The following is a 16,673-nucleotide window of genomic DNA, read 5'->3' as shown; positions in this document are numbered from 1 at the left end:
ACCTTTAAATAATTTCACAAGAAAAGGTTGTGTGAAACTACCCAGTTAATCACCTATAATTGCCTTGATATAAAAACCAAGAGCAAACACCGCCTATAGAAAATTTCACAGATGTTCATTATTCAGTGGCTGTGAACAGGTATTACATGCTGTTCTTGGCTCGTGTAACATCGTTGGCACCAACACATGTTTGTTTAATAGGACCAAGGCTGCTTTATAAGTCCAGCAGAAAAGACTCTGACGTGGGCATTGTATACTTAGACTCAAAGTGGAAACATGGCAATCATTCTAGAGTGTATAGCTCTGTTTTTCATTGCCATTTATTCATACCTGGAAGCCTTTGTCAAATTATTTATCCCAGCAAAAAAGAAATCTGTTAGTGGAGACATTGTACTGATTACTGGAGCTGGACATGGAATTGGGCAACTTGTAGCCCTGGAGTTTGCCAAACTAAAAAGCATTGTGGTTTTATGGGATATCAACAAGGTAAGTAAATGAGTATTGTATCTCAATTATTATTAGGTTATTAGATCAGATGTCAATGTACAAATATATGTACAGGCTATATGCATAATGGTGTCATTATATTGACTCTGTATTTTAGATATTATAGGAATAAATGTAAAAACATTTCTATCGAAATTTTATTGTGGATCCAAATTTTTGTATTTCAGAAAAAAATTTGATAGCTAAAAGTGAACAGGTGACTGTGCTAGTGTAACACACTGCTCAATTGTTTAACAATCCAGAATTGATGCTTTGTTTTTTTTTAAGTAATAAGCAAGTTAAGATTGTAAGATTGTAAATGCCTGCAGATGTGCACAAACCTACTGTTTAACCACTTGATCTCCAGAAGATTTTACTTCCTTCATGATCAGGCCATTTTTTGCTTTTTAGCACTTTGCTATTACAACTATTATAATTATGATTGCACGGTCATGCAACACTGTACCCAAAGAAAATTTGTAACATTTTTTTTCCACACAAACAGAGCTTTCTTTCGGTGGTATTTGATCACCACTGGGTTTTTTTTTTAATTCTTTATTTATTGGTATGTGTCAAAAAATGACCACATAACAAGACAATATGAATGGGTACAAATCGGCCATGAAGAACACACATCATCAACACAATTTTAGAAAACCATAAAAGAAGAGTGTACAGAAAATTGCACTGCAGTAAAAATCAGTCACTAGCACTATAAGCCTCGGTTCACATTTATGCGATGCGGGAAGGCTGCGAATTCGCAGCCTGTTCCCGCATCGCACACGCACCCCCGGCAGTTCACACTGCCATATGCGATACGCTGGGGGTGTCAATGTAATGTTAACGACACCCCCAGTTTGATCGCATATAGCAGTGCGATCGTGCAGTTCGCACAGGATCGGATCGCACAAGTGTGAACCGCTGTGCGATCCGATCCTGATGCGGCTGCCAAAAAGGGTCCCTGTGCGTGTTTGCTGCGGCTGCGGTGCGAATTTAGCCATACAAACTGTATGGCTAAACTCGCACCGCACAGCCGATCGCATGTAATGTCAGAGCAGTGCGCTCCGACATTACATGCGAACCCCGCACACGCACAAGTGGGAACCGGGGCTGAAGGTACATTTCTAAATCAAAACTACCATGGAGATAAAAGGTGTTTGACCTCCTTAATTACCACTGGGTTTTTTTATTCTTTGCAATATAAACAAAAAAAAAGAAAAAACACGAAAATTTTGAAAAAAAAAAACAATATTTTTTACTTTCTGCTATAAAACATATCCAATAAAATGTTTTTTTTTTTTAATCTAATTTCTTCACAAATGTTGGCCAAAATGAAATATATTCTGATACATGTCTTTAATTTAAATTTAAAAAAGTGTACAGTGATTGGTTTGTATGAAAATGATAGCGCCTAAAAACTATGCTATATATATATATATATATATATATATATATATATATATATATATATATATATACATATATATATATACAGTATCTCACAAAAGTGAGTACACCCTCACATTTTTGTAAATGTTTTATTATACCTTTTCATGTGACAACACTAAAGAAATGACACTTTGCTACAATGTAAAGTAATGCGTGTACAGCTTTTATAACAGTGTAAATTTGCTATCCCCTCAAAATAACTCAAGTGAGTACACCTCTAAGTCAAGATGTCCAAATTGGGCCCAAAGTGTCAATATTTTGTGTGGCCACCATTATTTGCCAGCACTGCCTTAACCTGGACATGGAGTTCACCAGAGCTTCACAGGTTGCCACTGGAGTCCCCTTCTACTCTTCCATGATGACATCACAGAGCTGGTGGATGTTAGAGACTTTGCCCTCCCCCACCTTCCATTTGGGGATGCCCCTCAGTTTCTCAATAGGGTTTAGGTCTGGAGACCTGCTTGACCAGTCCATCACCTTTACTCTCAGCTTCTTTAGCAAGGCAGTGGTCGTCTTGGAGGTGTGTTTGGGTTTGTTATCATGTTGGAATACTGCCCTGTGACCCAGTCTCCAAAGGGAGGGGATCATTCTCTGCTTCAGTATGTCACAGTACATGTTGGCATTCATGGTTCCCTCAATGAACTGTAGCTCCCCAATGCCAGCAGCACTCATGCAGCCCCAGACCATGACACTCCCACCACCATGCTTGACTGTAGGTAAGACACACTTGTCTTTGTACTCCTCACCTGGTTGCTGCCACACACGCTTGACACCATCTGAACCAAATAAGTTTATCTCGGTCTCATCAGACCACACAACATGGTTCCAGTAATCCATTTCCGTAGTCTGCTTGTCTTCAGCAAACTGTTTGCGTCTTTCTTGTGCATCATCTTTAGAAGAGGCTTCCTTCTGGAACAACAGTCATGCAGACCATTTTGATGCAGTGTGCGGCAGTGGTCTGAGCACTGACAGGCTGACCCCCCACCCTTTCAACCTCTGCAGCAATGCTGGCAGCATTCATATGTCTATTTCCCAAAGACAACCTCTGGATAGAACACTGAGCAGGTACACTCAACCTCTTTGGTCGACCATAGCGATGCCTGTTCTGAGTGGAACCTGTCCTGTAAAACCGCTGTATGGTCTTGGCCACTGTGCTGCAGCTCAGTTTCAGGGTCTTGGCAATCTTCTTATAGCCTAGGCAATTTTTATGTAGAGAAACAATTTTTTTAAGTTCCTCAGAGAGTTCTTTGTCATGAGGTGCCATGTTGAACTTCCAGTGACCACTATGAGGGAGTGAGAGTGATAACACCAAATTTAACAGACCTGCTCCCCATTCACACCTGAGACCTTGTAACACTAACGAGTCACATGACACCGGGGAGGGAAAATGGCTAATTGGGCCCAATTTGGACATTTTCACTTAGGGGTGTACTCACTTTTGTTGCCAGCAGTTTAGACATTAATGGCTTGTGTTAAGTTATTTTGAGGGGACAGCAAATTTACACTGTTATACAAGCTGTACACTCACTACTTTACATTGTAACAAAGTGTCATTTCTTCAGTGTTGTCACATAAACATATATTATGAAATATTTACAAAATTATGAGGGATATACTCACTTTTGTGAGATACTGTATACATACTGGAATGTTTTTTCTTATACTGTACTACTAATGGCAGTGATTAGCGACTTATAATGGAATTGCAATAGCACGGCGGAAAATCTAACACTAACTGACGCTGGGGGGAGCTGGCTAACTGCCACTGATATCACTAGTGACATTAACCACTTAAACTCTGGAAGATTTTCCCCCCTTCCTTACCAGGCCATTTTTTGCGATACGGCACTGCGTTAAACGAACTGACAATTGCGTGGTGGTGAGACGCTGTACCTAAACAAAATTTATGTCCTTTTTTTCCCACAAATAGAGCTTTTTTTCAGTGGTATTTAATCACCTCTGCATTTTTTTGATTTTTTTGCACTTTAAACAAAAAAAGACCAATAATTTGAAAAAAAATATATATATTTTTTACTTTCTGCTATTAAACATATCCAATTAAAAAATTGAAAAAATCTAATTTCTTCATCATTTTAGGTCAATATGTATTCTGCTACATATGTTTGGTAAAAAAAATAAGTGTATATTGATTGGTTTGCACAAAAGTTATAGCGTCCCACCAGCCGCCTTTCTGCAGTACATTTGCTGGGGGTGGGGGGGGGGGGGCTGTCAGAAAGTGGATATAGTATATATATTTTAATCCTCTGTACCATGGGCAAGGGTGGGTTTTATGTAAGGCCGAGGCACTAAATGACTGCCTATGACTAAGTAGCCAGTCAGCCTTTACCTTACCCACAACCACCCTTGGTAGCAAGTTATAAAGGGTAATGAGGCAGTCGCCAGTTGAACCCAAAAGCTCAACCTCCCCTCCTTTTCTGACTAATAAATTGCAATATGTGAATCTTGGCCTTTGTCATGAAATATAGGTGTCGGTACAAAAACTGCATACAAGAGGGTAAAAAACTGCATTCTGTATTGTTGAAATAGTGACTTAAGCTGAACCATTTGAGTGTTTCCTACACCTGGGGCAAAAGAACAAAAGGTCTTTTTTGACCGTGGTCATAAATTCTTGCTATAGAATACAAAAATATCACAAAAAGAACACAAAAAAATGTAATCACGACAAAGGCAAGAGGACAAGCACTCTGAACCCTGATGAAGTCGGCAGTAATGTATAAATCAAACCCTCTTGCACCTGATGTATTGTTTATGTCCCCATGCCAATGCCATGCTTCAGTGCCCCCAGCCCCCTATAATACTTTCCTGAGCCCCATCTCGATCCAGCGATGTGCACAAGTGCTGCAGCTCTCCAGGGACTCTTCCTCCTCATTGGCTGAGACAGCAGCAGGAGCCATTGGCTCCCGCTGCTGTCAATCAGAGCCAGTGAGCTAATGAGAAGAGAGGGGGTGGAGCCTAGCCGCTGCTCAGTGGATGAATGGACATGCAGAGCCGCAGCTCGGGAACAAACCTGCTTGGATGCCCCCATTGTAAGCTGCTTGCTCTGGGGACACTTGGCAGGAGGGAGGGGTGAGGAGCACCAGTGAGGGACAGAGAAGAGAAGAATCAGGGCTGCTCTGTGCAAAACCACTGTACAGAGCAGGTCAGTATGAAATATTTGTTATTTAAAAAGAAAGCCTTTAATATCACTTTAACCACCTCCCTACCGGCCCATAGTATATATACGTCCTGAGTTTAAAGCTAAATACCGGTGTTATGGCAGCAGATAGCTGCCATAACCCTGGTATTTTTTTAAACTGCAGGCGATCGGCTTTCCGATAAGGGTGGTCCCAGCGGCGGATTCGCCGCAAGATCACCCTCCGGGATGGTGGAAGGGGTGCCCCCCCCCGGTCCTTTTTCCCTCGCTTACCGGACACGCCGGCAGCGGGGAAAACGATTGGGTCCCGGATCCTCACAGACAGGATGTCGAGTGAGGGCAAGCTTGCCCCCACTCGACTCTATTGTCTTGGAGGACCGGAGCGACGGCAAACGTCGTTGCCGAGCAACCGGCTTAAAGGTCCCTTTTTTTTTTTTTGTCATTTTTTTTTTTTTTTTTCCTTTCTATCTTTATTAGTGTACTTGTGAGATCTGAGGACTTTTTGACCCCAGATCTCACAAAAAAGAGGTCCTGTCGTGCCTATTTCTATTACAAGGAATGTTTACATTCCTTGTATTAGAAATAAAAACGATCAATTTTTTAAAAAAAAAAAAACGGTGTATAAATAAAAAATAATAAATAAAATAAATAGTAAAAAAAAAAAAAAATTAAAGCGCCCTGTCCCCGTTAGCTCGCGCGCAGAAGCGAACGCACACGGAAACCCCGCCCACATATGTAAATGGTGTTCAAACCACACATGTGAGGTATCGCCGCGATCGTTAGAGCGAGAGCAATAATTTGAGCCCTAGACCCCCTCTGTAACTCTAAGATGACAACCTGTAGAAATTTTTAAAGTGTCGCCTATGGGGATTTTTAAGTACCAAAGTTCGTCGCCATTCCGTGAGCGTGCGTAATTTTGAAGCATGACATGTTGGGTATCTATTTACTCGGCATAACATTATCTTTCACATTATGGAAAAAAATTGGGATAACTTTACTGGATTCTTATTTTTTAATTAAAAAAAGTGAATTTTTTCCCAAAAAATTGCGTTTGGAAGACCGCTGCGCAAATACGGTGTGATAAAAAACATTACAATAATTTCCATTCTATTCTCTAGGGTCTCTGCTAAAAAAAAATATATAATGTTTGGGGGTTCTAAGTAGTTTTCTAGCAAAAACAACTGATTTTAGCTTATAAACACCAAATGTCAAAAATAGGCCTAGTAGGCAAGTGGTTAAGGCCCCATTCACACGAACGTTCTGTTCACACGATCTGTTTTTCAGGCAGACCTGATCTGACCCTCTATTGCTCTCTATGGAGCGGCGTCCACTGATGTGTCCACATGTGTCCACTGATACCTGCCAACATCCGATCTGGGCTGCTAAAAACCAACAGATAGGGATATGTTCGCCATCCATCTGAAATCGGATGGCAGTCGGATATAAACATACAGTACATGAGAGTCCATTTGCATCCGACCGCCCCATAGAGGAGAGCAGGTTGTGTCCGTGTCCGCTCTGCATAGCAGAGCAAACACGAACCTGTTATCTGCCTGCTCAGTGGGGATCAATGGAGAGATCCCCAGCTAAGCAGGCGGATCTACTGGACGAAATCCACCTCGTGTGAAAGGGGCCACACACATACGGACCATTTGTCTGTTTTTTATCCATCCGTTGATGGATGAAAAATGGACATCAATGCATCTCTATGAAAAAATAGATTTATTTGGATGATTGTCCAGTTTTTGGAATGGATCAAAGCCCTAATTTTTTCCGTTAAAAAAACTGATCGGACGAAAAACATATGTAAACGAACAAACGGTCCATTTTGCATTCGTTTTTGGATCGGTAGTGGAAGTAAAAAAAAAAAACTGATGTAAATACTGATGAGAAACCAATAAAAGGCAAATTACTGTATATAAACTGAAGAAAAACTGATGTTAACCGCTTCCATACAGAGCAGTTAGACCCCCTTCCTGCCCAGACCAATTTTCAGCTTTCAGCACTCTCACACTTTGAATGACAATTGCTCAGTCATGCTACACTGTAACCAAACAAAATTTTTATCATTTTTTTCACACAAATAGAGCTTTCTTTTAGTGGTATTTGATCACAACTGGGGTTTTTTTTTTTTTCGTGATATAAGCAAAAAAAGAGCAAAAATTTTGCAAAAAAAACACTTTTTTTTAGTTTCTATTATAAAATTTTGCAAAAAATTAATTTTTCTTCATACATTTGGGCCAAAATTTATACTGCTACATATCTCTGGTAAACTTAACCCAAATTAGTGTATATTATTTAGTCTGTGTGAAAGTTATTGAGTCTAGAAGCTATGGTACCAATTACTGAAAATTGATCACACCAGATGTACTGATGGCCTATCTCCTTTCTTGAGGCCCTGAAATGTCAGGACAGTACAAATACCCCCCAAATGACCCCTTTTTGTAAAGTAGACAGTCCAAGGTATTTAGTAAGAGGCATGGTGAGTTTTTTGAAGTTATAATTTTTTCCCACAATTCTTGGGAAAATGAAGAAAATTTTTTTTTTCTTTTTTTTCCCAAAACGTTGTCAATTTATAAGCTATTTCTAACACATCAACAGCATGTACACAGCAAAAATGACACCCCAAAATTCATTCTGCTACTCCTTCTGAGTATGGTGATACCACATGTGTGAGACTTTTACACAGCCTGGCCACAAAAAGAGACTCCACGTCCATGTAGCACCATAAGGCGTTTTAGGAGCATAAATACACATAAAACTTTCTTACTACCTATCACACTTTTCAAGGCCCTAGAGCACCAATACAATGGAAAAGTCCACAAAATGACCCCATTTTGGAAAGCAAACACTCGTATATTCTATGAGGCATTATGGGTCCTTTGAACATGCCATTTTTTTCCACAAGTTTTTGGAAAATGTGGGAAAAAAATAAAAACTTTTTTTTTTTACACAAAGTTGTCAATTTATAGGATATTCCTAACACATAGCATGTACATAGCAAAAATGACACCCCAAAATACATTCTGCCACTCCTCCTGAGTATGGCAATACCACATGTGTGAGACTTTTTCACAGTCTAGCCATATAGAGGGGCCCAACATCCAAGGAGCATCATCATGCATCCTAGCCACTTGCCTAGGCCTATTTTTGACATTTGGTGTTTACAAGCTAAAATCAGTTGTTTTTGCTAGAAAACTACTTAGAACCCCAAAACATTATATTTTTTTTTTTAGCAGAGACCCTAGAGAATAAAATGGAGATTATTGCAATATTTTTTATCACACCGTATTTGCGCAGCGGTCTTCCAAACGCAATTTTTTGGGAAAAAATTCACTTTTTTGAATTAAAAAATAAGAAACCAGTAAAGTTAGCCCAATTTTTTTCCATAATGTGAAAGATAATGTTACGCCGAGTAAATAGATACCCAACATGTCATGCTTCAAATGTGCGCACGCTCACAGAATGGTGACAAACTTTGGTACTTAAAAATCCCCATAGGCGACATTTTAAAAATTTCTACAGGTTGCTATCTTAGAGTTACAGAGGAGGTCTAGGGCTCAAATTATTGCTCTTGCTCTAACGATCGCGACGATACCCCACATGTGTAGTTTGAACACTGTTTACATATGTGGGCGGGGTTTCTATATGCATTCGCTTCTGCGCGCGAGCTCACGGGGACAGGGCGCTTTAATTTTTTTTTTTTTTTTTTTTACTATTTATTTTATTTATTATTTTTTATTTTTACACTGTTTTTAAAAAAAAAAAATTGATTATTTTTATTTCTATTACAAGAAATGTAAACATTACTTGTAATAGAAAAAGGCACGACAGGACTTCTTTTTTGTGAGATCTGGGGTCAAAAAGTCCTCAGATCTCACAAGTACAATAAAAGATAGAAAAAATAAAAAAAAAAAATAAAAAAAAATTAAATAAAATGAAAAAAAAAAAAGGGACCTTTAAACTGGTTGCTAGGCAACGACGTTTGCCGTAGCTCCGGTCCTCCAAGACCATAGAGTCGAGTGAGGGCAAGCTTGCCCTCACTTGACATCCTGTCTGTGAGGATCCGGGACCGGATCGTTTTCCCCGCTGCCGGCGGGTCCGGTAAGCGGGGAAAAGGACCAGAATGCGGTGGGAGGGGGGGGGCACCTCTTTCGCCACCCCGGAAGGGTGATCCCGCGGCGAATCCGCCGCTGGGACCACCCTTATCGGAAAGCCAACCGTCCACCGTTTAAAAAAATACCAGGGTTATGGCAGCTATCTGCTGCCATAACACCGGTATTTAGGTTTAAACGGAGGACGTATATAAACCTTTTTGGACTTAGACATGGTGGCTGTATGAAGGGTGACAGGTACTCGGGTACTTTGCTGGGCAGGTGACAGGTACTCTGGTTTTGATGAGCAAGTGGCAGGTACTCGAGTACTCCGATAGGCAGGTGACAGGTACTCGGGTACTCTTATGGGCAGGTGACAGGCAGGTGATGGGTACTGATGAGTAGTACTGATACTGATAGGTGATACTAATACTGTACTGATGGGTACGGATGATCAGTACTGATACTGATAGTTGATAGGTACTGATGGGTACTGATGAGTACTGATGAGTAGTGATGGGTACTGATGAGCAGGTGGCAAGTACTCGGGTACTTCAGGTGTCAGGTACTCTGATGAGCAGGTGGAAGGTACTCGGGTACTCTGATGGGTAGGTGACAGGTACTTGGGTACTCCGATGACGGGTACTCGGGTACTCCGGTGATGGGTACTCAAAGTACCAGAGTACCTGTCATCAGAGTACCCGAGTACCTGTCATCAGAGTACCCGAGTACCTGTCAGAGTACCCGTCAGAGTACCCGTCATCAGAGTACCCGAGTACCTGTCATCAGAGTACCCGAGTATCTGTCATCAGAGTACCCGAGTACCTATCATCAGAGTACCCGAGTACCTATCATCAGAGTACCCGAGTACCTGCCATCAGAGTACCCGAGTACCTGTCACCAGCCCATCAGAGTACCTGTCACCAGCCCATCAGAGTACCCGAGTACCTGTCATCAGAGTACCTGATAAGCTGGTGACAGGTACTCGGGTACTTTGATGGGCTAGTGACAGGTACTCTTTATTGGGGGGGGGGGGCAATCAGTGTGGTTAGGGTGCACTGTACTTGGTAACTAGCTGTTACCACACTCTCCTCCTCACACAGGATCAGTGTGTGAGGAGGAGAACACGGTGACAGCTAGTTACCGTGTTCTCTGATGACATTTGTGACCGGCTGTGATTGGACACAGTCGGTCACGTGGTAAAGAGCCAATTTCATTGGCTCTTTACCTAGATCGGGGATGGGCTCTGTCCGAGGGACGAGCCTCACCCCCGACGTCCGCCCGGATCGAGAAAGGATTTGTGCCGACGTCATTTGACATGGCGCGGTAAGGAAGGGGTTAACTTCAAAGAATTTTCTTTGAAAAAACTTGATTGAACTGATGAAATGAATGGTCCGCATGTGTGAAAGGGGCCTAAGTCATTCTTTTAAAAGGACTTTGACCATGTACGCAGCAGATAAAGAAATATTTGGCTGGTTCAATTCTGTTTGCATAACATTTACATAAACTACATGAACTTATCATGCTTGTATTTGAATAATTTTATTAACGATCCTATTGTTTATAGTTGTTTTTTTCAAGATTTCAATGATTAACAAAAATTACGGGAACTAACTGCTAATAAAATGCAAACTAACTTTGGATGATTTGTATTCCTGAAAATGATTAAACCAGAGTTAACAAACAAACTTTATGTTGGTACCAAACCGATGCCACAGTAATCTTTGTCCAGGGAATGTTTCTCTGGTTGTATATAATGTTTCTCTGGTTGTAGAATAAAGCAGTACTTGTGACTGTACCATGTTTTAAAACATGCTATAAATTGAAAAATAAGAAGGGGGGATCTATCTATTAAAGGTAAATAGACTATGCACTTTACAAGTGCAGTTGCACTCATTTTCCCCAGAGCTTAGTATATGTGGTAAAGCTTCACGTTGTAAAGAATATCTAATCAGGCGCAAGGAAAAAAAAATAAAAATCAGCATTTTGGCTAATTAGATGATGGAAATCAGAAGAGCAGGAGGCAGTTGGCAGACCTTTTTCGGTCATGAGTCTTCGACAGGTTCTGTCGAATCATCTGTCGTACATAGGGGCCGAATGTTGGCCCGTGCATATTAGGCTTAGGAGCCCAACAGAGGACTGATACTTTGCAGCTTTAAAATGTTCCAACGTTCAGATGGCCGAACGTATACGAGCTCTCCCGAGCGGTGGCGGCGCATGCGCAATGACGTGTTGGCACCAGGCGGCGCTATTTTTAAATCTAAAGCGCCACAGGAATAGGCGAGATTCCTCCACAGCCGCACTTTTTTATTTATTTTTGTACTATGTCAGTTTCTACTTACGCTGTATATGGGTTGTGCTCAAAAGAATAGAATACTTTATAAATGTGGTTGTTTTGCACTGTATCTTAGAGGCTGTCTTTACAAGTCTCTTTACTATAAAAAACAAGTATTGAGTGTTTATGGGATGGTAGCACCAAGAATTTGTCTGAGCCTGTACCATGCCCGCAGCACTGCATCTCCTGTAGTATGCCCGCAGTCCCGCATTCTCTTGTACTATGCCCACAGCCCTGAAATCTCCTGTACCATTACCATGTCCACAGCCCTGCATTCTCCTGTACCATGCCCACAGCACTGCATTCTCCTGTACCAAGCCCACAGCCCTGCTTCTCCTGTACCATACCCACTGCCCTGCATTCTCCTGTACCATGCCCGCAGCCCCTCTTTTGGGTCTCCTGGTGGTCCAGTTGGGTGCAGTAGCTGCTGCATTTCCCACCCTAGGCTTATACTCGAGTCAATCATTTTTCCCATTTTTTTGTGGTAAAATTAGGGACCTAGGCTTATATTCGGGTCGGCTTATACTCGAGTATATACGGTATGTTAAATTTTTGTATCACTTTTGCTACAGTATTCTGACTGATAAGTAATGCTTTGCTGACCTTCTTGTAACTTTCACTTTTCTTGTGTAAAGAAATGTTTGTTTTTTCAGGCCTTGTGACAGCATGAAATGGGAAGGGGATTTCTTTGTTAAAGTGTTTTTAATCCCAATAAATGTCACTGGCAGCCCCTCTCGTGGAAGTATTTTTTTTAAATTGCTGCCTCTAAATACCTATATTATATAGGTACTGTATTTAAAATACATAAGATATAATATTTTTTTCTCAGAGATCTTTAGGCCGGTCACGTGACTCCCGGCCACTCTCCTCCTTCGATCCAGGACTACAACGGGGGGGGGGGGGCTGAGCTCTCCCTCTGACGTCAGCCGGGGAGGTCACATAACCACTGTGCTGGCCCCTCAGCCCCTCCCGCCGTAGCCCTGGATCAGAGGTGTAGAGCGGCTGGGAGTCACATGACCAGCCAGAAGCTATCTGAAAAAGGTATTTAGAGGCTTTGTTTTTTAAAAAAAATACTTACACTGTGCATTATGGCTGGGTACACGAGAGGGGCTTACAGTCATATTATTGAAAGTTTAATTTTCTACAGATAGTGGCAGGAGGGTGGGGGGTGGAGACACAGACATGGAGCTGACAGGCAGGGAAGGAGGGAGCGAGGAGGACAGAGGAGAGCTGCGGATGACGGAGGCACGCAAACTGAACACAGTGATCAGGGCTTAGCAGCCATGGTTATCGGTTGGTTCAGAGAGGGGGGACACAGGAAGTGGCAGGATCAACCAGGTTTTTTACAGTTTAGAAAGGGACAGATTAGACAGCACAAGCACTGTGCTGTTTAATCTGCTATAGGGGAACAGGAGCTCCTTATTTATTTATTTTTTTAAAGGCCCCTTTCACACTATCCGTCCGTCGGATGGATCCCGTTTTTCTTGGCTGGGGATCGAGCCGCCGATCCCCCGCTGAGCAGGCGGATGACAGCTTTGTCTCCGCGCTGTGTGCGGAGACACAGCTGTCAGTTCCCCATGCATCTCTATGGGGGAAATCGGATGGGAACGGACCGTTGGTGCGTTCTCATCCGATCCCATCAGATCCGATCCGCTGGACAGATGGAAAATAGGGTTTCCATCCGTCCAGATTTGAAGGATCGGATCGGGTCGGATGTCAGTGGACATGTCTCCACTGCCATCCGATGCCCCATAGGAATGCATGGGGGGACCGTTCAGATCCGCCAAAAAACGGACAGGCGGATCTGAACGGTCCGCCTGTGTGAAAGGGGCCTTAGGGTTTACGACAACTTTAAGTAACACCCTTTTATAATCAACTGTCTGCTGGACACCTGTTTAATGAGTAATTAGACCCACCTGTAGTTGAATTCTTGTTAATTAGGATTTTGTTTTCTGAAATGTAGCTTTGCTTCTAATGGGCCATACACACTATACAATTGTCTTTAGATTTTTTCCTTTAGATTAACCAAAACCATATAATATGAGGTCAAATCTAAACACTTTCAATTTGTATGCAATCAGGCATTCCCTTGCACTACATAGTTGAAGGTAAATCTAAAGGAAATCCATAGGCCCGTACACACGTACCGATTGTCGGCCGAAACTGTTCGGCCGCCGAATGATCGGCCGATTTTCGGCTTGTTAGTATGATGCTTCTGACAGCCGACAGCGCACTTTCGGCCGAACAGAATCTGTCGTGCAAGCATTAAAATTTTTGTATGCCGACACCAGAACGGCCGATTGTTCGCCAGTCAGTACAGAATTCGGCCGACAGACAGCAGATTTGCAAGACTGGGCATGCTCAGAGAAGAAAAACACACGAAAAGTTAACCATCACATGACATCACTTCTGCAGTCGGCTGTTGTTGGCCGACAAAATTAGTGTGCAGTCTTTTGCAGTTTTCAACAGACAAGACAGCCCTCGGACAAAAGACGGCCGATCGTTCGGCCGACGATCGGTACGTGTGTACGGGGCTTAACAACAAAAGTTGTATAGTGTGTATCCAGCTTAAGACTTTCATTGGAGTGTATTCATTGTTTTGCAACATGATCATAAATTAATTTGTTAGGAAAAAAATACTTTTTTTGTGTTCACATCACTGTATGCCTTCTGGCAGAGTTTTGTGGATTACAAAATTGGTGAACAGATTTACAAATCTTTTGGCAGTACAATCTTTTGATAAGACAGTTCACGTGTACTGTACAGTATGTACTCAAACTCTGTATTTAGCTATGTATCTGGAACTCAGTTTTAATTTTTTTTTGTGTTGGGTTGTTTTAGTTGACCCATCTCTGTACCAACATGCACTGCAGAAATAGTTAAGTAAGCATCATTTTATTTTTTATTAGCATAAGGTATAGGCTAATTATAACCGAAGCAGCACATTGTTCACACCAAAGCTATTGGTGTACGTTTTAGTCATGGTAAAATTCGATTAGTGAAACATAAGTAAAGTGACCTTGTTTAGCAATCAGAACATTTGGAGAACTAAGGTAATGCGGTATAAAATAAATATATATTTTTTTTAATACACTTGATAAGTGAAAATTCAGGAAAAATTGATTTTCTGAAGAATGCTCTGAAAACAAGTTAGCTCTAATGGTAATTCCCTTCAGTGCTCCTGCTTGACCGTTTAATTTTATCTGGATACTGCAGACAGAGCTCTTCTTCAACAGGCTACCTCTGGCTAGTGTAGAGGGAAAAGTCATGCCGTCCACTCTCCCCTTCCTTTCCCCTCGTCCATTCACACAAAGCCTTCTATTCTGTCCCATTAACCACTTAAGGACCGCAAGGTTTTACCCCCCTTAACCACTTAAGCCCCGGAAGATTTCACCCCCTTCCTGACCAGGGGGTATTTTGGGATTCGGCACTGCGTGATTGTAATGGACAATTGCGCGGTAATGCGACGCTGTACCTAAACGAATTTGGCGTCCTTTTTTTCCCACAAACAGAGCTTTCTTTTGGTGGTATTTGATCACCTGTGCGATTTTTTGATCATGCGCTATAAACAAGAAAAGAGCATAAATTTTGCAAAAATAACAATATTTTTCACATTTTTTTATATGAAATTCCCAAAAAAAAAATGTAAAAATCAAAATTTTTTAACATTTTAGGCCAATTATTTTTTTTACCGTATGTTTGTTAAAAAAAAATCGCAAAAAGCGTATTTTGATTGGTTCGCGCAAAAGTTATTGCGTTTACTAACAAAGGGAAAGATTTTTGTCATTTTTATTGTTTTTTTTTTAAACGCGTAATGGCGGCGATCTACGATTTTTTTTGCGGGACTGCGACATTGGGGCGGACAGATCGGACCCTTGACTGACATTTTTGACACTTTTGGGGTTACCAGTGACATTGCTACAGTAATCAGTGCTATACATATGCACTGACAGTACACCCTCCACTACACTGGCAGTGAAGGGGTTAACTTTTTTTTTGAGAGGGAGGGGTTAAGTGTGTCCCTAGGGGCGTGTTTCTAACTGTGATTGGCTGTGGCTTGATGTGTAAGAACAGTGATTAACGGTCCTACATTGTAGAACCGTTTGATCACCATTCTTACACAGGGGAGACTGACAGGCGTCTTTGTTTACACTAGCCACCTGCCTTTCTCCCGCTGTCACGGACGATCGCGAGTGCCCGGCAGACATCGGGTCCGCTGGGCACACACGCGGGGGGGTCCGTGACCGAGCGGGAGCGCGCATCCGGCGGCTGGCGCTCGCTCCCAAAACCCTTACAGTCTAGCGACGTACCCCTACGTCTCTTTGCCTGTGAGCGGCTGACTGCCGACGTAAATAGTCGTGCGGCAGTCGGCAAGTGGTTAATGACTAGGCAATTTTTTGCGATACGGCACTGCGTTACTTTAACTGACAATTGTGTGGTCGTGTGACGCTGTAGCCAAATAAAATTGATGTCCTTTTTTTCCCCACAAATAGAGCTTTCTTTTGGTGGTATTTGATCACCTCTGCTACTGCCAAATCCTCTGGTGATATTTTATCACCACCTTTTGATTTTGTGCGCTATAGACAAAAAAAAACAATTCTGAAAAACAAAAATATTTTTTACTTTCTGCTATAAAATATTCCCAATAAAAAAAGAAAAAAAATGTTTTTCATCATTTTAGGCCAATATGTATTCTGCGTCATATTTTTGGTGAAAAGAAACCCAATAAGTGTATATTGATTGGGTTGGGCAAAAGTTATTGCGTCTACAAACTAGGGAAAAGATTTATGTCATTTTTATTTTTTTATTTTTCTGGTAATGGCAGCGATTAGTGATTTTTAGCGGGACTGCGTGTAGTGCGACATTCAAGCGGATTGATCGAACACCTAACTGACACTTTTGGGGGGACCAGTGACATTACTACAGTAATCAGTGCTAAACATTTGCACTGTTTCTGTAATAATGGCACTGGCAGGCAAGGGGTTAACACCAGGCGTAATTAAAGTGGGGCGTTACCAGGGTCGTTAAATGTGTGCCTGGGGGACACGGCGGCGTGCTCACGCCCCCACTATCTGCTACACGAATCGACGTACAGGTACATCATTTCGCGTAACAGAGCCAACCTGCCACAGCATAACTATGTCGGCTGGTTGGC

At 41.9% G+C, this 16,673-nt stretch overlaps 1 protein-coding gene across 1 annotated transcript in view; it reads left to right on the top strand.

The window, feature by feature from the left end:
• Positions 1–200: 200 nt before the first annotated feature.
• The window catches only part of LOC309546246 (17-beta-hydroxysteroid dehydrogenase 13-like), an 86,840-nt gene continuing 70,367 nt past the window's right edge, over positions 201–16,673 (top strand). Inside the window, exon 1 of the mRNA XM_082245820.1 lies at positions 201–486. Within this exon, the coding sequence (XP_082101946.1) occupies positions 277–486 (210 nt within the window). The 5' untranslated portion in view covers positions 201–276. The remainder of the gene's footprint in view (positions 487–16,673) is intronic.

The sequence above is a fragment of the Pelophylax lessonae genome (genome assembly GCF_965119305.1).
Source record: "Pelophylax lessonae genome assembly, chromosome: 1".
Lineage (NCBI taxonomy): Eukaryota > Metazoa > Chordata > Amphibia > Anura > Ranidae > Pelophylax > Pelophylax lessonae.
Note: the sequence above shows the minus strand (reverse complement) of the source record. Positions and strands in the feature narration are given on the sequence as shown.